Source organism: Sparus aurata, chromosome 2 (assembly GCF_900880675.1).
Source record: "Sparus aurata chromosome 2, fSpaAur1.1, whole genome shotgun sequence".
In the NCBI taxonomy this organism is placed as follows: Eukaryota; Metazoa; Chordata; class Actinopteri; order Spariformes; family Sparidae; genus Sparus; species Sparus aurata.
Window position 1 is genome coordinate 8,246,677 of NC_044188.1, and position 23,049 is coordinate 8,269,725.

Below are 23,049 nucleotides of genomic sequence, written 5' to 3' on the forward strand. Positions count from 1 at the left end.
ACTTTCAGGTAGGCTATCTGCTTTACTTGAGTATTTGCTTTTCCAATAACCTTTTACTTTAACTCACTACATTTTAACACAAATATCTGTACTTTCTACTCCTGACACTAACAAAAAAAAACACTTGTTACTTTACTTTTACTGCATTTCAGGGGAATCATCAGTTACTTTTGATTTGCATCATTGCACGCGGACTTCCAAACATTACTTGGCAGACGTAGTAAGAATAAAAGTTCAGTTTGCTTTGCACAGAAATGGCCGGCAGGAATGTCCTTCACAAGGATACTTTTCACTTTTATACTTAGTACATTTCAGAGCCTGTGCTTCTGTCTTTTACTTGAGAAAATAAGTTGAAATACTCCTACTTGTGACATTAGCCATTTTTAGTATCTGTATTTCTTACCTCTGCTTTTACGCATATGCATCGTCTGGAGCAACTCCAGTGTTGATCTTTGTACAGTGCTCTGCAAGAACACATTTAAACACAAAAGCATGTCACAGTAATAAAGGAGGTCACATTGTGGGCTGCCTAATGTCACTCATTTTGATGACGTTTAATTCAGGCTTGAATGTAAACGATGATTATAATTAGACCTGGAGTTACATCGTGTTTTCTATTTTAAGGTAAGGATCGTGAATTCAGAGGTGAGGTTGGCATATGACTAATGTACTTTTAGGACAGCAGGGTGTGCAGTCAGCAGGGAGAGTGTCCTTCAGCTATAGAACCGGGTTCAAGTCCCTGCGTCAGCGTACGTTTTTGTGGAAGTTGCTAAATTCATACATTCTCGAGGGTGTCTAGCTAAGCTCCTCTCTGCTCTGACTTTCCTGTCTTCAAGGACAGTGATGTGATTACAGAAGGTTGGGAAAATAATGTCACATTTAATAGAGACTTCAACTTAAAGTGATTAGATTACATTACAAACATAACAAGATTTATTAGCAGTAAAACAACATCCAGAGCATGTTGTCGTACTTTATAAGGTAGTATAACACAAATGACAGTAATCGAAAAAGCCAAATCTGTGCCTAAATTGCAAAAGTAATGTTTTGTAATTGTAAGAATTTTAATAAACATTTGAGAGCTACCCAGTCTACCTTATTGCCTTGTGTAGCTCCATTAGATTAGTGATAATTAAAGCCATGCAGTTACAGTTCTTCAGGGTAGGGAGAGCATTACACATCAACTTTCATTAAAGTTATCTGTAGTGATAGATTGCCTGTTGTTCAGATCTAGTAGACACATCATGTGATAGCGATAGAAACCAGGAAGTATCACATTTAAGAAGCTGGAATCAGAGAATTTTAACCTTTTTATGAGTTATGAGTTTGCAGCTCTAAATGGAGGCAGACCTCAAACATATCTACAGTTAGGGTAGAGTATCCTTAAAAAATAATTTGATACCGATACCTTGACTCTGACACCGGTTCCTGATCAATGCTTTTTTTCAATACCAATTTTATTGTATCTGTTTTAAGAAAAGATTACATTACACATGTTATGCAACATTTTTCCATCTCTCATCCTTTGTTAACGAGAAACAGTTTTCCACAGTGCTTTTATTTCCCTTTACCTTATTGTGAATTTCAGATGTTTTTATTTTACTTTGTGCATTGAAAGGCTTTAGGGTATGCCGTCTGCTGCCTCAATGAGATCCTACATAGATTGTGATTTAAGTGCACAGCAGCGAGGCTTGTGATTTGAAGCTCAAAAGCTGAAATGTGAACAAATGAATAGGAAAAGAAACGGCAGCACTGAGGGAATGTGAAATCAAATTAGTTTAACTCTGTGATTTTTGCTCAGTGCACATTGGCTTACACAGAATGCAGCTCCTGACAATCTACATTATCAAAGCAATCTGTCTCTCTTTCCCTTTTTCTTCTCATTTCCATCCGTTGGTTTTCCTCTCCTTTCCTCTTTTCCCTATTCCTCTCTTTTACCCTCCCTCTATCTTTGCAGATGGGCTGTTTGGCCGGAGAAAGGGAAGAGAGCTGTGCCAGTTGTGATTGTACAGCGGAGGCAAAGGGAAGAAACTCACTCAGGCGGCAGCAGGAGCTGGACTTGTTCAAGGGATATACAGCAGAAACATAAGACGGAGGTGCAGATACAGTGAAGGTACTACATGTTTTGGGGGGATGGGGGTGTAAAGTAGTTATTACTAGCCTGAGATCATGAGTTGTTCATAATTTGTTATTAGAAAATGAAAGCCTTTTCCTCAGCACTGAAGACATGCAGTGTTTTTTAGGCTGTTTTCTGAGGCTCACTTAAAAATGTTCCACCCTTTTTAAAAAGTTTCCACCTTTTTTTCAAAGTTTGCAGACTTTATGCACCTGTATTAAGGTTAATCAGCATGGTTCATGTCATATTTATGCTATGTTGAGCTGTGACTGTATAACTCATAAATATTCCAAGCTGTTCACTGAAGGAGGAGTTTCTAGACTAAAACTTGAAAATGTATTGTATTAGAAAGTATGTTCTGTTGATAAGTACATGATCAAAAATACAATGTATGCTTTCAAAACTCAATGTTTTTGTCAGGGGTACCTGAGTACATGAGTTGGTTATACTGGGTGCATATCTCCTCCATCAGATACATGTAAGGTGGGCGTCTGGAAAAACATGGCCGAAACACATCGTTTGCTAATGAGCTGTAAATTGAATGGGAGATCAAGAATTATCTTTAAGTAATAGAGGAAGAAGTCACTCCAGATGCACTCCATACACCTAGTTTTTTTTTAGCTCTAAGATGAATATTGAGCTCAGAGGGATTTTGTTTTTTCCAAAAGATACTGATTGAAGTTTTTCCAGATGACATCTCACTAAGTAACAATTAATGTTTTCCATTTTGTTATTAGGTATTAAAAAGTGTTATCTCTATAATTTTTCTTCCAATAATCTTTACATCTTGATCTCTGTTTATATATATTTGGCTCTGGCAGTGAAAGAAAGTACCACTTTGATTGCAACACCTGGGCGTAACCACCATGTCACACAGACTTCGATGTTTAAATTGCAGTGCCTTGTAATTGAAGTTATTGATTTGAGGTGTTAATACCATTAAATATTCAATACTATTTTTTTTTTTTTTTTACCATTGTTGAAGGGCAGCAAAAGCAGTATGCTGCTAGACTTTAGAAAAGGGATTCTTGGATGAGATGTAATGGTTGGAGATCAAACATAAAGCCTGTTGTTTGCATGGTGTCTTTTTTTGTATTTGGGGGCACAGCAAATTGGTTTTATTTACGTGTCCAACGATGCAGCCGTGCCAAATAATTAATCTCTTTCTTGGGTGTCAAGATGTGAATATAAATGAGTGCATAAAAAGTGTAGGTCTATTGATTTCATTCTTCTTTTGGAAGCTTGTTGTGAACTGTCAGAGTGAATGATGGCACTTAGTAAACTTTGCCATTACTTATTGCATCACTTATAGGAGTGACAGGATGGAGCTTTGCCCACATTTTATGTCCGTTGTTTTATCTGTAAACACAGCAGTATTAGAGATTGAATTTTTGGAAAGGTCACATCTTGGGTTTTTGGCCAAAATCCCCTCCCAAGTGTGAGAAAACTTGATATTTTAGATCTGTATAATATCTAATATGTTGCTGGTATTCATTTAAACTGTTTTAATATGAAGGGCTGCAGTTTTTATTTTTGCTGTTTATTTCCTTGAATGTTTTAACAGTAATACATGTTATCTATAATGGCAGTACCATAAATGTTCCTCTTCAAAACTGTTTTATTAGAATCCGATACATTGTTGGTCAGTAAATGCTTTTTTAAAATGAATAGCTGTGGCACTTTGGCTGGAGAATAATATTTAGTACTGAACATTTGGTGAATTAAATATCTGCTGGATGATTTATCTTTCCTGTTGGGCCCCATGAGCCCAGTAGTCTCATATTTTCTTCTTTTTTTTTAATGATGTTTTAATGGGCCTTTTACCCCAACTATATCAAAGACTGTGCAAATAAAATAGTATACTCTGTCATAAGACATCATAGCTTGTTTCTAACCATGCATGTCTTTTTTTCCACAGTTTCTAATAGTGCCATGGTGGCATGCAATGCCCCCCGAGTAGGTGTGCCTTCCTCTAGGTTCCAGCTCCTTGTAATTCTCTGTGGTCACTTACTGGATGCCCAGGGTCAAGGTAAACTCACATCTTATCGACTGTGTTTATTCTTGGTCTGGGTGCAAGACAGAGATCATGCACCAGACCATCAATGTCATTCTGCCTCCAGCTACTACACATACTTCCAACTGATTTATATTTTTTGTTTTGTTTGTTGTAGTCCTAATTTTGGGACTGACCTAGGGTCTGCTCGGATTGTATGTGAAGTTGCTAGTAGTTTGACAGAGAGACGACAGGGAAATGAATACGGACTAAATTACTGATGGATGAATAGACAGAGATATGAATACAAGATAAATACTAAAGGACCATAATGTTCTTTATTGCTAGATCACTACAAACATGATAAAACATCATTCAAACAGATACAGTAAATGGAATAAAAAAAAATACAGCCATTGCATAATGTGTCAAACAGGAATACAAAGCAACAATAGCAGGGTACAGAATGAGAGGATTTAACATCCAGGAGGAAGTAAAATGGGTGCCAGGTACGTAGTATCAGTTTGTAGACCGGTTTTAATCCTCATACCTATGGAGACAAGGCCACTATGCCCTCTGCTGTCAGTGTACTCCACTGGCTTCCATCCCTCCCTGCGACTGGTTTTATTTATAGCATGGCAGGAATTGCTACACTAACAAGTGACAAGGGCTTAAAATATACACACATGCGCACACATAAACACAAGAACGCACATGCAGCACATGACTGCCAACTTTCAGGGGTGGTAAGGGGCAGCAACAAGGTTAATGCATGAGAATTGGGAGTTGTGTATTTGGCCCTTGTGAAATGAGCTCTGATTAATGGGTCTCCGCTGTGGCATATGACAGGGCGAATTGTGTGGGAGGACAGGAGAGGAAAAGTGCCAGACCAGGAGAAGATTAGAGCCATTCTCTGACAAATATCAAACATTTACCTGGCATTTGGAATAATGAGTTCACGGTAATATTTCCTGTTTACAAAATATTCTCTCAGCTACTGTCTTCTGTCAGATGAGTACTGAGAACTACTCCCCCTTGTGCTGTATAAGTTAGTTACAATTATTTAATGGAGGATTAAGAAAATTTAAGGAAAGCTGATCATTGTTTTGTCCAACTGTCACGTGCTGAGAATTGCAAATCATAAGCTTTACACAGGCTGAAGGCAAATCTTTAATTTGTCAGTAATACAGTAGGGCAGGTCAATCCTTTCCAACTCTCAAGCTCTCTGTGAGGAATCGCACAACAACTCATCAATTAGTAAAAACTGTGCCCCCTCTTTACGCCTCTGTTAAAATAATTCTGCGATAATTTTGAACTGGAGGAAGAAGATCGGGGTCAACTCAAAGTTCAAACAAGGCTTTAATCTTGTACAGGAGGAGCATTCACAGAGCAACAGGAAGGTCTGTTACAAAGTGAAGACTCAGTGTCTTAGGAGAAATGCATGGTATTTATCTGTCTCTGGGTGTGTTTTCACTCTGATAATTACTAATGTATGCCCTCTGACACTTAAGGAAATTGTTCCCAGAGAAGGAAGTGATAACCCTCAGTGATTATTCAATACCTTACATGGGTCATAAAACAACTTAAAACGAGGTCACAGATCACAGGTTACATTGAACATTCCTGTGTAAGAATTCAGTTCACATCTCTCTTCATGAAGTACAACATTTCCATCACAGCCTTTCTAGTTTTTCTGCTGTGGTTTGTAGAAAACAAGAGTTTCTTTGTGGTCAACATCTGGATATTAGCTTTACTGCTACCCATGATTTTACTCCTTCTGCTGAGGATATGGTATTCTTGTCAAGGTGAACTATGTGCTGCAGAGACGCAAGCAGGAGAGTGAGTCTGTGCTGCATGCCTATAGCTCACTATGCCAAATGTGATAATGACACGTCACATTTGTGGCAGGGGTAAAAACCTTTTACATACAGTAGTTGCAATGTCAATGTGAGCTTCAAAAGAAATTAAAGGGTGACATTGCATAAGTAGCATGTTTTTCAGAATGTTGTGAGGTTTATATTTAAAAATAAACTTAGTCAAAAACATAGGTTCTTTTCCCTCCTCCACTGTCTTCTTGAAACAAATTGATGGCCAGGGATTGACCTCTCTTTATCTTGAAGCCGATGAAAATAGAATGAGGAAGGAAAAACAACCTGTTATCGCAATGAAAATGAAACTGACTGCATGTTTTATGTAGTGCACACACAGTTCTTGTAAAACCTCTTTGAATACATACATGCACAAATGTCACTGCCTGTATTGTCTGTCAGAGGGAAACACAATATTGAAGGTGTCCTGTGGTGGGATGCTTCAATTTTTTTTAACCACACATCAAGGAAAGAGCTGACCCTCGTCAATGAAGCCACAGCTGCAATAGAGAATTAAACCCAACTCGATGAGGTAGGCTCAACTAGTAGAGATGTTAATTTTACTAGTTAACGCTAGACTGTTTGATGTTAACGGTAATGTTAATGTTGTGTTCTCGCTTGCTAGCTAAGGAGTCAGCAGCTGATGTTTGCATTTATAATGAGCTGAGCAGCTCCTTCATCTTAGACCTACCAGCTAGCTAGCTGACTTGGTAACATTACTGATGTTTGTCCCTTGAGAAACATTAACATTATCTAATGAGACAATTTCAGTTCAGCTATCCAGCAAGTCGCAATCCTACAGCTGCCTCTGTGTGTATTAGAGTGTGTTGGTACATACTTGAAAGGGGAATCAAAGAGATTTTGTAAACACAGGCATTCATTGGTAAATGGATTTTATGAACTTTTTCTATTAAATACAAATTAATGAATACAGTAGGTTTACCATTTTTCCACTGATTTAGTGAAATTGATGCAACATGTATTTTTCTGTAAATTCATGTGAGTATACTGTGGGTTATACACTGCATAGTAAAACTTTCTCTTCTATTTGCAGATTGCTTCAAATGTCTCAAGGTCAGACAGATGTGAGGTAAATAGAAAATGCAAATGGCCAAAGAGGAAGAAAAAGGTTCCCATTTTCAGAATTTGATGCAGAGACTGCCATAATGTTCTGTAAAAGATGTTGCTCTTTTCCCAGTCTTGCCAAAGGGAACAAACTTTTCATTGGTGTTAATGTTTGAAAATTTAACAGACTGACAAGAATAGCCCAACTTTGTCAAGGCCATAGGTCAATCTTCTCTGTCATGTCCCATTCCAGTGTAGACCCCTCAGCGAAAGACCAGGAGATGGCCTACATGACCTTTGTTAAAGATGGAAAACCTGTCAATCATTTTGTTGACATTGGTTCCCTGGAGCATGTTGAGCATGCCTATGGTCAAGGCATTCCTTGATGCCATACTTTTTGGTTTGAAGAATTTGGATCTGACAAATATTTTAAATGTTGGATGTTGGAGTGGCAGCCAAGCCAAAACAAATGTGTCCCTTACATGTTCCATTCTGGTGTGTGTAGGGATGGGTACCTTTCACATTTGAACCGATACGGTACTGATACTCGGTACCTGCGAATCGGTACCGGTATATATCGGTACCTGTTTTTCGGTACTTTTTGAAGTGTCTATCCATGGTCACATTATGCTTGATTTTTGATGATCTAAGTACTAATAATAACAATCATGGCGACAAAAAATTAACAAAGTCTGCAAATCAAGATAAGAAACAGCAGCAGCAGTGAGCCTGCTTTCTTTTTTTCAGCAGAATAGAGATATACTCCATGAAAGAACATTATAAAATATGATACTGTATAAAATAACATCTATTTATAGTAAAAAAAGAGTAAAGTTGCAGTGGGCTACTATTATAAATATGCACCATATATAGTTTTAATTATTGTTATTATTATTATTATTATTATTATTTTATTTTTATTATTATTATTATTAGTAGTAGTACTATTTTTCTGCATATTCTTGACTTTGAATGGGAGCATCTGTAACGCTGCAGTTTCTCGTCGGGCATCAATGAAGTGATTCTGAATCATATATTAAGTCAGTTATTTAAACTTAAATTTTATTAAACAAGTTGACAGTATGGTAGAAAGATGTCACATTTACATGTCAGGATGGGGTTATTATAGACACAGATTAAATATTTACGTTACATACATTAGCAGCTATAAACACTTGTAAAAACATTATATAAATACATATTGTGGTTTGGTGCGGACCTGTAGACTGAACATGTAAGGAGTAGTTAATGTTTATAGTCATCAGAGAACGTTACGTTGTTTTTGGTTCGTATCTGTTTCCTGAATATATCCGTACGTGTGTGAATGTGTAAATGAGAGGCATTAACTTATGGCACTTTGTAGAAGTGACAGGGTTTCCCCTACATGTAATAGACTGTGGCGCACCGCCACAGCAAAATAAAAGCCGCCAAACCTTAAAAATTTAGGCATAAATAAATCCAGTGTTAGAGAAAGGAAATATTTTACCGTCGTCTTCCACTGCAGTCTTTGACGTTAACTAGCATGTTGGATATTTAGCTTGATAATTAGCTAGAGGATTAAAATGGTCACTTAGATCAGAGTCCTACACGGGTCTTATTTTGCAAACCCGCCTGAACCCGCCATACTTAAAACCGCATCCGACCTGTTTTCCAACAGTAGCACAAATTACATTCCGTACCCGAGCCGACCTGCTATAAATTGATACCGACGCCCGAAGGAAAATTGGACGGACGCAACTTTTAAAAGTGAAAGTAAGACAGCGTGGGCAATGGGAGTTCTGGGAGGGCGCAAGCACGCATGAATGAGCTCATATGAAATATAAATGCTTATCATTTGTGTTGCTAATAATGACTGATGATAAGTGACGCCTTGAAAATGGCAATCGTGAAAACCCAACCCGCCTCTCCAGGCGTCCGACCCGATCCGCATCTGTGTCCGACACAGTAGGCTACATGATTTTTCACCCGTGCAGGACTCTGACTTAGATAACTCCTCTCTTGAAACAAATGATAAAAATAGTATTTCTTTACAATAGTAGATGAATCTTCATTCTAAGCCCATGCAGGGGAGTTCATGATGGCTGTGTGAGAGCATTATAACCAGAGAAAGTAGCCTATGACATCAGTATAAATATTACAGTATGATGACCCAAACTGCCCGGCCCCCCCTCCCATGCCACAGTCACAGAAATTACTGGGGGAAACACTGGAAGTGAGCTTTATAAAGTTCACTTCATTGACTCGTATTGTTCACTGGGCTGAGCTGCCTCCTCCAATATGGTGGCGACGTCGACGTACGGTCCAGCGCTCAATGAGGCATCTATGTATATATGTCTATGGTGTGACCCACAGCGGGGGAGTTTCAAAACCAGGAAACAGCTGATCACAGCAGTCAGTCCATCACTTCATCTGCGGACGTCAAGATGAGCAACTGGACAGCCGCTGAGATCCAGGAGATGCTAGCGTCTCCTCGGCCTCTGTAGCTGTCTTAGTTGTCCGCTTGTGTCGTAGCGGCAAGCTACTACCGGTCGCTACTTTCAAATTAAAAGCCCCCCGCTAAGAACCCAGTTCTAAACTCCAATGGAGTGCAATGTAAAGCTCTTATTTTGAAGACAAATTCGTTGTCTTTCTGACAGAGAATGCAACGTACTTTACGTTCAGTCCATGTCCCGTCAATACCCCCCCCCCCCCCCCCCCAAAAAAAAAAAAAACTCTCCGGTTCTATGCGATTCACATGAATGACCCAATTGACGAAGAAAAAGGCAATTGTTGCAGAAAAGCGACAAGTTTGCAGGTATGTGACTGTGTCCCAACCTGTGGAGAATACTCTCTCAGACGGAGTGGAAGTAATCACGTAATCACGCTCTTCTGCGTCCACTGCCGTCGCCGCGACTTCCGCTCTAACTGACGCCCTTGAAGGTGCGTTCAGGTACCGAAATGTGGTACTGATTGACTTCACGTGAATTGATACTCGGTAATTCGGGGGGAATTCGGTCGGTACCAATAAAAGTACCAAATTCGGTACCCATCCCTAGGTGTGTGGCTGACAGACTGGAGCTGTCGGTGCTTGACAGCATCAAATCAGTGCCTCTGCTGGTTGAATTAAAGGAGACGCTGAATGGTTTTTACAAGTTCTACTTCGACTGGACAAAGGCTTTCTATGGATTCCATGTACTGGGGAAAGCTATGGTATAGATGTGGTCAAGCCAGGAGAATTTGATGCAACCAAACCTCCAAGGGCCCTGGGTGTATGTGGAAGTCATGTTCTTCCACCAGAACCCTTGAAGGTTTGGTAAACAATTGTGAAGTTACCCAGGTTGACATTAAGAAACATGTTGGTGATCCAAATGACAGGGAGGGCAGTTTAGTAATGAAAGGGAGGATACTTTCATTTATCAGTTCTGACACAGTTACGATCGTGACTTTCACTCACTTGGTGTCTGACATCTTTCAGAGGTGAAGCAGCTCAGCCTGCTGTTTCCCAGGGATGAACTGACCTTACAGACGGTCTCTGATCACCTACAAAGGACAACACAGTCACTTGTAGTTATGCAGGTTGGTAAAATTTGTTTTGTTTTATTCTTGAACAGAAGTATTTTCTATATGAATTGCTAAAGCAGATTTATGTAAGTCCTCCATGAAAGTGTTTAGATTTTTTTTGCGCGTTGATTATAACATTGAAAGACTATACCCATTTTGTTCTGCGATTATATAACATTTTAAATTTAAAGTATTTAAGCTTTTGCAACATGGACAGTTACACATTGTCAACGTCATAGCAAATATTTTGTGTGTTATACACACTTAAAACATTATTATAATCACAATATAACATATTTTTTGCTTTCATTTTTATGGATTACGATGAGTAAATTGTTCCTAATCTTAATTAATTAATTAATTACAAACTGAGACAGACCCAAGCCCAATGATCTAGTATGTACACAATGAGAATGGACGTGGAAACAGCTGGCGGAATTTCGAGTTCAACTCCATCTTCAACTTGCTCATCAAAGACGCATAGGTTTCTGTCAGCACACTTTGATAATCTTTAGAAAAGAATTCTGAAGCTAACCTCCATCCTCTTTGATCTGTCTAACTGACCAGGTGACACAGCTGAACTGGCATTGTTTGGCAATGCTGTGCCTATTGAATTCATAGAGCATTTCCAATCCCTACTTAGAGCATGTTGGTACTTTTGTAGCAACAGCTAAGAGAGAGTGGCTTGACCTGAAGGGCCTCATTCAGCGTTACTACAGGCACCTTAAACCCCAGGTGCTGTGGCAGCGGCTCCTTAAGGTTGCTGCTGGAAGGAAAGACCAGCCTAAGCAAATTAAGGTCACTGAGTGTTCCTCATGAGTTCATCTTGCTGTGAGTGTGGGTTCTTGAGCATGGTGAAAAATAAGCCAGACCGGACATCGTGCTTGGTTAACAAGATGCTTAGGGTCCTCCTACACATCTCAGTACATGGCCCTCCTGACCATCAATTCAGTGCAGAGAAAGCAGTAACCAAGTGGTGAAATGGTGGCTGCCGGACCAGAAAATAGTAGTTCCAAGACTAATTAGGTCTGGTCTTTCTAGCTCCATTAATCTATCTCCAGGATCTATTTTTAAGTATTATACATGCCACAGTCAAAGATTATTTGCTCCTTGACAGTAGTTTTTATTTCATCCATTTCCTTGCTTTGCTAGAGTCATTTGTGAGTATATAGTGGCACCAAGGACTGGTCTTAAATCTATAAAGGTTTTATCAATCAAAACCATTAAGTTCCAGCAGCATTCAATAACAGCATATTATATATTCAGTTCATTTTAAATACTTCTGTTATTGAATTAACTTTTTCTTGATATCTACCCGTCAGAGGACGATGATGTGGAGTGTACAATAGTTAACATTAGTTCTATGTTTATAAAAGTTTTTACTATAATTATGTACAACAGTGGAAACACCATTACACACTGGGTGCTAATAGAGCGAAAATGTTTCATGTACATTGAATATACACAAAATAGCACAATCAAATCTCAAAACAAAACAATCTCTGAAATACAGATTTGGAGTATGGAGTAGCTTTGTTTCCCTTTCCATCATATTGAGGCTTTTCTCCAGTTGCCACTTCAAGAGATTATAACTATTTCTTTGTAAAACTCTTCTGAGCACCTAATTTGATTTATTTCTAGATTAAACAATTGTATATTGTACTGAGAAATATAGTTCTAAAGGTACTCGCTGTGCCCCTCATAATTCTGGTCAAAGTAAATCTTGGAATTCTAGGAATATTTCCTCATCTGGACTCATTCTTAATTGTTCTGGTCAAGATAATCATATAAATGCCTAAAATAGAAGGTGTGCTGTCGATGCTGTTCTGTGGCATCATATCAAACTGTCACACAACTCCCTTGCCTCTCTTTATGATAAGTCTGCTATGTCACGATCTTTAAGTAAACAATCAATGTGAATGATTTGCAAGTCATTTCTCATATACACTGCACAACCCTGGACACAGCACTGGAGGCACTTCAGCTGCTCGTAATGTGCCCAAAGACAACTTTGCTTTATCAGCAGCTGTGGAAGCCTGCCAACCACCTTGCAGATTGATTTTTTTTTTTTTTACAAAGGATAAATGGATATTGAATCTGTGAGTAACAGAGTGACCTGGCAATGAAGACACTAATGTATTTAAGTCCAGTGTGGGAAAGTACAATTTGACAAGTAAGCTGATTATATTACAGTGGGTGTAGTGTTTTACATTTACACAATGAAAAGCGCCTGGACCTGCGAGCAGGTACATTGAGAGAGTCATTACACTGGCAATGGTGATCATTTTACAACCATTCTTTAAATACTGTTTTATTCATCATCTCTACTTCTGGGTTAAACTAACAGCACATATAGCACTAACTTGTGACACTTTAAATTGAACATATATATGTTATCCATAATGATAATCTTAATAAAGCATAATAAGAGCTATTACAAACCACGTCCATGTGTTAGGATATTATACAACAAAAAGTCTCAAGCACAGTTCTTGCCCACAATCACAGTACCAATTTTGCATTAAAAGTCTTGTAAATATCATATTGCTCTCTGTATAATGCTTGGAGAGCATGTTGATGGCTTGCCAGAACAATTTCCTGACAGCTCACTGTCTGCTTCAAGTAAAGTAAACGTGCTGATATCTAGCAAACATACCAGAGGGCTCAGACAGAGGCAGGATACGACTACGACTATCATGCCGTTTGTCACTGCAGGGGTTTAGTTGATCCTGACACCTGAGCCAACTTTCAAAACCTTGAGAGAGCATGGCAGACATTCAAAGTGAAAGTGTGGTGGCACAGAGGAAACAGTACCTCAGCCTTGCTGAAAGAACTGCTTGTATAAATGAGTGGGAGTCCTTGCTCATTTGGCACAACCTGAAGGCAGTGCATTCTGGGACGGATCATAAATGACAAGACGAAAAGTATGAATACTTAAAAAGTTACAGAACCTTGCATACCTGACTCTCTGTCAGTATAGACACACACACACACACACACACACACACACACACACACACACTTATGTGTGTCTTTAGTCAAATGTAAACCTATCTATAAAGATATTTCAACTTTTCGCAAATGGCAAATTCATCTAAAGTTGAATTTATATGGATCCCAAGTGCGTAGCATTACTTCGCCCCATTCCTTACTGCAGTGTTTTTGTGCATTACCTGTCAATATTACAACATGCTTGTAATATTCTAATTACACATGTGATGATGTGGTGTTTCATTGCATTTGTACACTGTATCCTTCAGCACACCTTAAAGTGTTCTTGCTTCTATTGTGCAACACATATTGGACAGTATGTTATCCTTGATTTCAATGTATAATTTAATACTCTAAATATGGTACTGTAGGGGGATATGCTAAGCAAGTGGAGACATGTCCAGATTTCTCATCACACTAGATGGCAGTATTGCTTTGTTTGAAAGCAGTAATTCACCATACTTGTCTAGGTGGGAGCAGGGTCCAAAAGACATAGGCTTAGATTAATAAATAATTACTACAAATGTCCTCATTGATTTAATCTGTTTCTGGCTTTTATTTTGCATATCAGCTCAGTTTTTATTTGGATCTATGGCAAGGATTGACTTTGCAGATTTTACTTGTTAAATGCTTTTTATAAGTTACATTTTGCTGAATGGATTTTTTCACACAAAATTTCTATTAAATAGAGGCAACATCATTGTTTAGAATGGGATGGTTTTTGTGTACTCCAGACCTGTGGGACTGCAGTGTCTTCTTTTTTAATGAAAGTGAGGAGTCAAAGTCATTTAAGATTCATTAGCCCAAACATGGTTGTTGTATTCAATTGAATAAAAGCCCCCAACACAGCAGGGTACAACCCCATTACAACACAAATGACTTCTGAAAGCCATCTTTTGAAAATAACCATTTAGAGAATTCATTTAGGATGCCTGGTTGCACTTGCTTATTTTGATGACCATAATGCTAGTGAGCCAAAAGACATCATGCTGGACGAGTTTTTGTGGCAATCTTTATTTTAGAAAACTATAGCTGTTTCTGCTGTGCTTTTCATCTACTTCCCTCTGATTTACCAATGTACAGGGTCATGAAATATTACAGAGGGCCATAAAAAAGGCACAAAATGGCACATCTACCGCCCAGTACAGAGTAAGGGAGTGAAGTCCCAGTGGACTATGTCACAGTCACAGCCTCCGACTCCCCACACATAGCAAGGCCCATTAAGTCTAACTATCTGGCTTTCGGTTCTCCCCTAGCAGCACCTCTTTTGCAACTAAAATCACTGTGATAATGTTTATTCAGTGTTACAGGAGAGAAATTATATAAATGTTATGCACACTAAGTTTTTTTTATTTGAGGTTGTGCCCTTTAAACCTTCTCCCTGGAGAACTAGAGAGAAACAAAGAAATTGCATTTGAATTCATGTTAGTCAGTTAACTGCTTGCTTACCCAGAGCAACAGACTAAAAGGCACAGCTACTAGATCATTGGCTTCACAGGCAAACGGTAGTTACAAGTTCAAGAGAGTAGAGATCAACTATTGTGTGAGTTGGTATACAGCAGTCAGAGTAAGAGTTTGAATTATCATAGCGCTCACCGCTAAAATGATAAGCTAGTTGACAAAACAGTCTCACTACAACATCTGTTCAGTAGCTGTTAGCTTTTGATTGTATCACACCATCTCAAGATTTGTCTTGAGATGTCATGGAGCTGCTGTGTTCAAATTTACTACTAAGTTCTGAGCCTGTGAAAAGAGTCGGATCATTTCTCCTAAGTCTGAGAAAAAGATATGTTACAAACTGTCGCATGGAATCTGAAAGACATGGCATTTACAAGGCAGGGAAAGTCTGACAAAGGGTGCAGTGGAGTTGGATAATAGGAAACATAGGACAAGTGTTTTTAGAGCTTGACTAATAGTAGGGAACAGAAGTCGGAATAACTTTGCTGCTACTTGCTGCTTTCGTTTTTCTCCAACTTTGCTGTGGAACATGGAGTGAGGAACAACTACTAATCAGAGTTCCACAGATACTTTAATTAATCTTAATTATATTGACCTAAACATTACACTTTTTAGATGCTTAAGATATTTTTTCCATAATATACCCCAACATCCGACATCCTCTGTTTTGACATCCAAATAAAGGTCAACCAACATGTATCCCTAATAAAGAAAAGTAGATGCCATTAAGATAATCACCATTACACACTAAAGCTAAAATGGAACATGTTTTGTGGGTAGACCTGCCTTGAGGGAAGACGTTAAAGCTGCAGAGGAACAGGTCCAGTGCACCTTGTCATCTTACACAATGACCCCTACATGTGTGCTCTTGTGTAATGCCCTTTATCCCTTGAGAGGAGCCCAGATGGCATTCTCTCATTGTGATCATGTGGCTATAATAGCTGTGGACTCAGGATTTAGGCATATCACCGCACGCCCTTGGAGAGACGATCATTAAGGAGATCTGTTTGATTTTTGAAATGAGACCCAGTGCCTGTGCTTGCACCAAGTGATGCTGACTATGCATGTGAGTTTTTTTCATGTGCTCACCAGTGTGATTATAAATTTAGCTGTGCTGCCAGAGTGGGAAGAATCCAGATGTCCTTGGAGTGTTGGAGTGTTTGTCCTCTGAGCGTGATGGTGTTGTGGTAAGGGGTGTGGCTGCGTGACTGGGCAACTGCTTTGGTGGTAGCACTGACACTGTTCTTCAAAATGACATTTGAGGGAGGGACCTTCCACCAAATGCATCACAGTCTCATCAAGTGTTGCAGTCTGCCCAGATTAATGGGGCTGAGTGCTGATTATGCAGGGCTGTACATCATGACTGTCTAACTGCCTGCTGCTCTCCGTGCCTGTCAATGATCCACCCTCCTATATCCTATCCTTCCATAAGAAAAAAGCATAAAGTGGCACTGTCGCCTTCAGCAAGAAAGACTCCTGTGGCTTACCCCCAGACTTAAGCATTAGGATTTGGCTGCAAAGTTTGTCATTTATCTTTGAATAAAGTACAGGTTTGGTGAAAGAGCTGAGTACTATACTCACTTGTAAAGACATCCATCTTTTCTATTGACCTTTGTTCATACCCACACAAACACATACCTTAAATTAATGAACTATGCTGAGACAGTGTACAGAAAGAGCATGTTTGAGGAGTCATCTGTGGAATGGCCTAAAACAAACAATCGTGTTATAAAATGCACAAGAAGTCATAATGTATGGTCTGTGTGGCAGCCTTGTAGTTTTAATTCATGGCTGTGTCAAACTGTGAAGTTTAAAGTGTAATTAAATGGATTGGGACTGCTAATAAACAGGTATTTTACAACTTCAATGGCCTTAACTGCTGAGTTGGGCTACCTGCATGTGTAAATTACCTCTGTCGCCGCACCCTGTAAGCCCAGCCCTGTGTGGGGGATGGATTAATCTTCCCAGCACATTATTGAATGTGTTCCCTTGCTTGGGAGCAGCCGATAAATTGTGCTTGTCACAATGGCCCTGCACCTGCTCTCCATAGCCTTGGAATTTCTAACAAAGCATCACATTTTTGAACACAGCACTTGAGGCTATAGAAAAAATAGAGTCACAACATGGATAGAAAATGCTTGAGGAAGCTGTGATGGGGTGGGGTGGGGTTTGACTAGTGCGGAGGAGGGGTAGAAACACTGGAAAGAGAGGTATGTTGTCCTAGTTGTTGCTTTACATTGTATAACATACATCATGCAAACACCTACACCCAATACAAAGAAAAAGGGCACAAGTATAACAATTTACTATCTTAACTCAGAAAAAATATTATAAATTCAATATTAAAATGGCTCCTTGAACTTATACAGATTACACATTCACTTTTTTTGTTTACCTGCAAAACAGATGTGCTTCTGAACCATGGGAAAAAATTATGGTGTCACAAAGTTCATATTCACAGGTTGCATAATCAATGACACATCCTTAGCATTGATATTTTGCATAACATTTTATTGCAATATTATTTAAATTTTTACATCTAAAATAAGCCTTTGGTGTGTCTATGAAAAACATTTATGAATCCACAACTCTAAGATTCAACGTCTGTCGCACTGCTCTAGATAATGGTTTTATTACAGGTAATATATTTAACCGACTCTCTTCGCAAGAGTATCTCTTAATGAGTGGGAGGACTGTGTTTTAGCCTCTTTCTTGAGATACTTCAGTGTGGCTTGGCTGTTGATGCGACTGAATATTACACTTGGTATACAGACTCCTACATACACTGGGCATTACAACTGTAATGGCTTCATATGATTTATGTCGAAATGAGATCTTTGCCTATGAACAGTCCACTGAGCAGAATTAGGCAGCCAGCTCAATCTGATACGCTTAAATACACACCCACTATGAATATTTCACATTTAGAAACAAACACAACTGAATCAATAGACTCCATTTACATCCTTTGCACTGCTCAATGACCGAAACAGCTCCCACAACCTTTTTTCTTTTTTTTCATCCAGTCTTCCTGCACCCTTTCAATGCAATTATTGTCAACCAAATCAATATTCTATGCATTCCGTTGAACTCACTAAAGACTATAGAGTTCATGGAATTCTTGAAAATTTCATTTTCCCCAGATTTCTCCCTCTTTGTTTACTGGCTGCTTGACTCACAAACATCCTTTAGATGCAGTGGATACCACATAGTTTTGCTGAAAAGATGATTGAGCCTAAAATCCAACTGTATGTCCATCTATGGCTTATTCTGAGGCATAGAAATACTTTTTCACTTTTACCAACAGGGGGAGCTTGCACACTTGCCTTCACCTGTGTTCTTTACAAGCTCTTTTTAGTATTTCATCATGCATCTTTATTCATGCTCCCCTATATTTTACAGCCTTTGTTTTACTCTCCACCTTAAAAGGTCATATGCTGTATATTTTCATTGCTTTGTTTACTTTGTCACATTAGTTGTCAATGGTTTACGAGGCTCACACAGCAGTGATCAGTTTGCTTCATTGTTAAGTCACTGAAAATATGGCTTTTCCTGAACAAGACCATTGACACCAGTTTAATGAATTTCACTACATCTCCTACTCCATCTTCACCCTCGTCATTCCTGTCTCTTTGTTTTCACTCACTCGCTTCTCACTCTGTCTTGCTTCCTCTGTCAACCACCACCCACCCCCGCTCCCCACCCTGGCTGCGCTCATGCAGTTTCATCCCCAGAGGTGAAGAGCAGACTCCTATAATTACCCAAGTGTCTGTGAAATGAATCATTGGGCGGCTGATTGAGCTGCATGATGGGAAACATCCATCCTGAGTAGTACGAATGAGTGTTCCGAGCCCTCTACCCCATCTCTCTGCTGATGCCCAGGGCTGGCACGTGTGCATACTCAATGCCACTGCTGAGAGAGACAGGGTGTGGTCTGCAACCGCTGCCTGCTGTAGCAGAAACGCTGATCGCTGACAGGGAAATGTAATCATAAATGCTGTTACAAAAACAACACCAACAGCACCTGGATTATTGTTCTGTACAATGTCACACCCTACCGTGAGAAAGGCACACCTTTGCTACTGTTGCAGCATTGCATGTGTTATAGTTTAATGTCAGTAGGGGGCGCTCATCTTACAAACAGCTTTATGACAAACTAAAGCATTCTGACTTGATGTTACACTATGCTGTAGTGAGGTACACCGTCGGCACTGTCAGATAGCTCTAAGAAACTGTGACACACAGAAGAAGCCTTGTAATTTTGGATTAACATGGTTAAATACTTTCCCACTACCAGTCAATGAAAAATAAACTGTACTTCTTACTGTAGGAGGGAGAGGAGAGAGGGAGAGACTGTAGCTGCTTCTTCACGCAGTGGCTCAGAGTTTTGTGATTAGTGTGAAACAATCAGAATCAGTCATTTTACCAGAAAATACAAAACACATTAAATGCTGTTAAAGTGTCACATCTAAATGTAAAAAGTTATTGTTTTCTTAGAGCGTGACAGGTACAGTTGCGTTTCTTAGATTAGTCGATGGTCGCTGGTAGTGGACCACAGACCTCAGACCTTTCCAAAATCTAGTGCACTTTACACTCAGCTGTGTATTGGTTATTGTAAGATTATTGATGTGAGGTTGTTGACTTGTCAGTAAATGCTTACACAAGTTGACAATGTGATCAACCTCTTCAGGAATTGCTCTCACTGCTCTCTGAGCTGACCAAAGCAGATCGTTCTAAAGTTGCCTGATGATTTCCCATGAGAAATTAATGGCAGGACTGTTAACATGATTTACTGCTTTAAGTTTCTGGGGACCATGATCTTAGACACCTACAGATGTGATAACACTCCAACGTAAGCTTCACAATAGATACCTGACAGATACCTAATATACAAAAATTGAACCTTTCAAAATGTCAGGAATATTTCACAGCTAGCTTTCATGCCACCTTCTCTCACTTCCTAATTTACATATTTACAGAGCAGCTTGGCACCCACTCTCTGCTGCTCTGTTTTTCATTCTTTACACATCTCAGTCTGTAACTTTGGGTATTTACAAATAAGTGCAACACTAAGAAAGCCTTCTAGAAAGAGCCGACCAAAATTAATTGTCCAACATGATCTGCATTTAAAAGAATATTGTGTCAGCACGGCTGTTTTTCAACCTACCTTTGGATGCAGCCATTCTGAAAGGCTAGAAACACTTTGATTTCCAGAATGGCCGTTTGAAGTTGTATGGACTGTCTTGTTTTGAATTTATCCTCCCCTACCTTTTCTAACTTAAGCAAATTTTTTTGTTACATTTGACTTTGTTCGTTCAAGAGACAGTGCAGGTCAAAGAGGCCACATTAAGAGAATATTTTTGTTGTGAACATGCAATATAACTTTATATAACCCTGGCAACTTTGATATTGACTATGAGTGACATTGATATTGAATAGGTATAGGGTATTATTTACTTTTTCTGCAAGTAACGTCTTATGTAGCCTTGCACATTGTTTTTAATAAGTGCTGTGTCAAATGGTTAATTTATTGCATCCATTACATCAAGAGAAAGTCATTTAAAGACACTTTTAAAGATGCAAGTCTGCAATACAACTTCAGTCATATTTGTGCTCAGCAGTTTAGCTCAAACTCAACGCTCAAAGCTTTGGTTTGCTCTCTCAAAGCTCAGTACGCCTGCTGCTTTGATGCTGACTCTGTGCTCACAGAGACGAGGAGAGATAGGGGGACAAACAGTGTGTGACAACAGCCCTTCTCCCTCACTGGCATTAGACATGGGAGTTTATACTGGGGAGAGGATGAGTGCTGTGACAAAGTCAGTAGGACAGAGGGGGAATGGGACTGCATGGGTTTGATTGTTTAATTAGACTTTACTTCATGGCATGCCAAGCCAAATGAAAAAAGAGGAAAAAAGGATTGTGGGAAAAAAACCCTGACGTTCTTGGCCAGAACTCATTGTCACAGATTGTGATGGACTCATGAGATTCTGGTGAGTTGCTGATAGTGTTGTCATTGTAGAGTTTGCACTGCTGTTCAAAGCCAAGGCTTTGCACACAATGACAGTTTTTTAATTTAATTCTGTTATTTATTTATTTTAAAACTTGCTAGTAGAGTCACAGTGTGACATTGAGCAGAAAAAGCAGATATTCAATCTTAGAGTTCCACAGATGCCTTTTTGGGTTAAGAAGGCCTGGCTTCTCTATTGCTTCATGAGTTCATCTAAGTTTGCTGTCACTATTACACCAGGTGGCGAGTGTGCGACTGATAGAGATCCAGCTCAATATAATCTCTCAGGCCAGGAAGGCTTCAGGCCTGACTGAAAGCTCTGACATGAATGGGCACTGGGATTTACCATGGGATATGTGAGTTTCAAATTTCAAGATCAACGCCAGCTTAATGTATTTATTCATTTATTTCTACCTTACAATGGTTGAAGATCTGACCTTGTTCAAGATATGCAAAAGTATACTCTGAATGTGTTCCGGACAACAAGATAGCTTTGTTGGACAGCAAACACATTGGAAGTGAAGAGAAACAACGTTGGCCCACCAGCCAAGGAAGCTAAGCTAAGAAAACTCTGTATAAAAATGGCGTGTCTGAGAGACACCGCGCCATGTGAAGAGAAAACACTGGTGCTACAAATTTAACCGAGTATCTTGAGTTTAGTTTATTGAGCTAGTTTAATAACAAATAATAAATGGGACATGGAGACGTAATGTAAGTGCACTAAGCAGCAACGCACATCATTTAATTTCCAACAACAAGAGGCAGGGAGGCTAGTAGCGGCAGGGAGGCTAGTAGCTCTGGGCCATACCAACCATATATAGTGCATTGCTCTTTGATGTGCAGCAGAATTAACATTTCGAACTAGAGGTCCAAGAATGTGTATTTAAACCTTGTGTCAAGCTGTTCTTAGATAGCTTTGACTTCTATTGCTCCACTAAACATTTTTCTATAAAAAAGCCGTTGATATTCCCTGCTAGCTTGTTCCAATATACTGTAATTCACTAGCACACCTGATTTGCAAAGCGATTCCCACCTGTCTTGAGAAATTGACAGTGCGGTTTTCTGAGACATCTGTTTGCAGTTGCTATGTACTCTGGATAATCCAGTACATTTGTATGGCGCAGCATCCTGACAACTGCAGTGTCTCCCTGGCAGCCTGAGAAGGATTATGACTGTGCAGTTGATATACCTGGCTATTGTCAGAAACAGCACCTCCACCCACGCACACTTCTACACAGTGTCATCCAGCCATCACATCAGGCTGAAGAAGAATGATTGAACTCGCAAAATAGTCCTTCTTGTGTCCTTTTCTCCAGGCTTCATTAACAGTCTTCTTTCATCATATCACAACGTATCCAAGTCTGCATTCAGTGAACTTGCATACTTCTTTTACAAAGGAGGTAGCGAGAAAAATGATGGAAAATCTTAACATCAGCTTCCGTTTTAATTAATTTGTGCTTTTGTTCGCTGGTAAACACAATATTTCTGTCCTCAAGAAGGACCATATATTAAATTTTTTATATGGATTCTGCTCTGAAACAAACAAAAGATATTACTTGTTTTTTTCTCTGTTTAATGCATTACATCTTGAATATAAGTGCTTATGAGGCCTGATAAGGTCTGTGATATGTGGCACCAAGTGTAATATCCCTGCTGTAGTCATCGCTTGACTAGCCAGTGTCTGAGATTGGGACAAAATGCCTGCAAGGATAAGCTGCACGAGGCAGTTTGAGTGTGACGGCGTGAGAGAATTGGTACAGATTTATTGAATTTTCGGTAGGAAAGGGGACAAAAACACTACAACTAATAAAACCCCAAAGGCTATTTTCCTATAGGGCCGTATTTATGACTTTTGTGGAAATGTGCCCTCAATAAGAGCTGAGTAGCACAGGTTTGTGCATTTATCTGTAGGCTATGTTGTAATTACGAACCACCATCACCCTGCTATGAAGGGTCTGAGAGAGGGCCAGTCACACTGCATCCAAAATAACTTTGGTCTGCCTTTAATTCT

The 23,049-nt window shown here is 39.3% G+C and overlaps 1 protein-coding gene across 1 annotated transcript in view; it reads left to right on the forward strand.

Annotated features, from left to right (window-relative positions):
• Positions 1–23,049, forward strand: part of robo2 (roundabout, axon guidance receptor, homolog 2 (Drosophila)) — a 321,203-nt gene that overhangs the window by 732 nt on the left and 297,422 nt on the right. Inside the window, exons 2-3 of the mRNA XM_030399196.1 lie at positions 1,958–2,113; positions 4,035–4,145. Coding sequence (XP_030255056.1) covers positions 4,049–4,145 — 97 coding nt within the window. The 5' untranslated portion in view covers positions 1,958–2,113; positions 4,035–4,048. The remainder of the gene's footprint in view (positions 1–1,957; positions 2,114–4,034; positions 4,146–23,049) is intronic.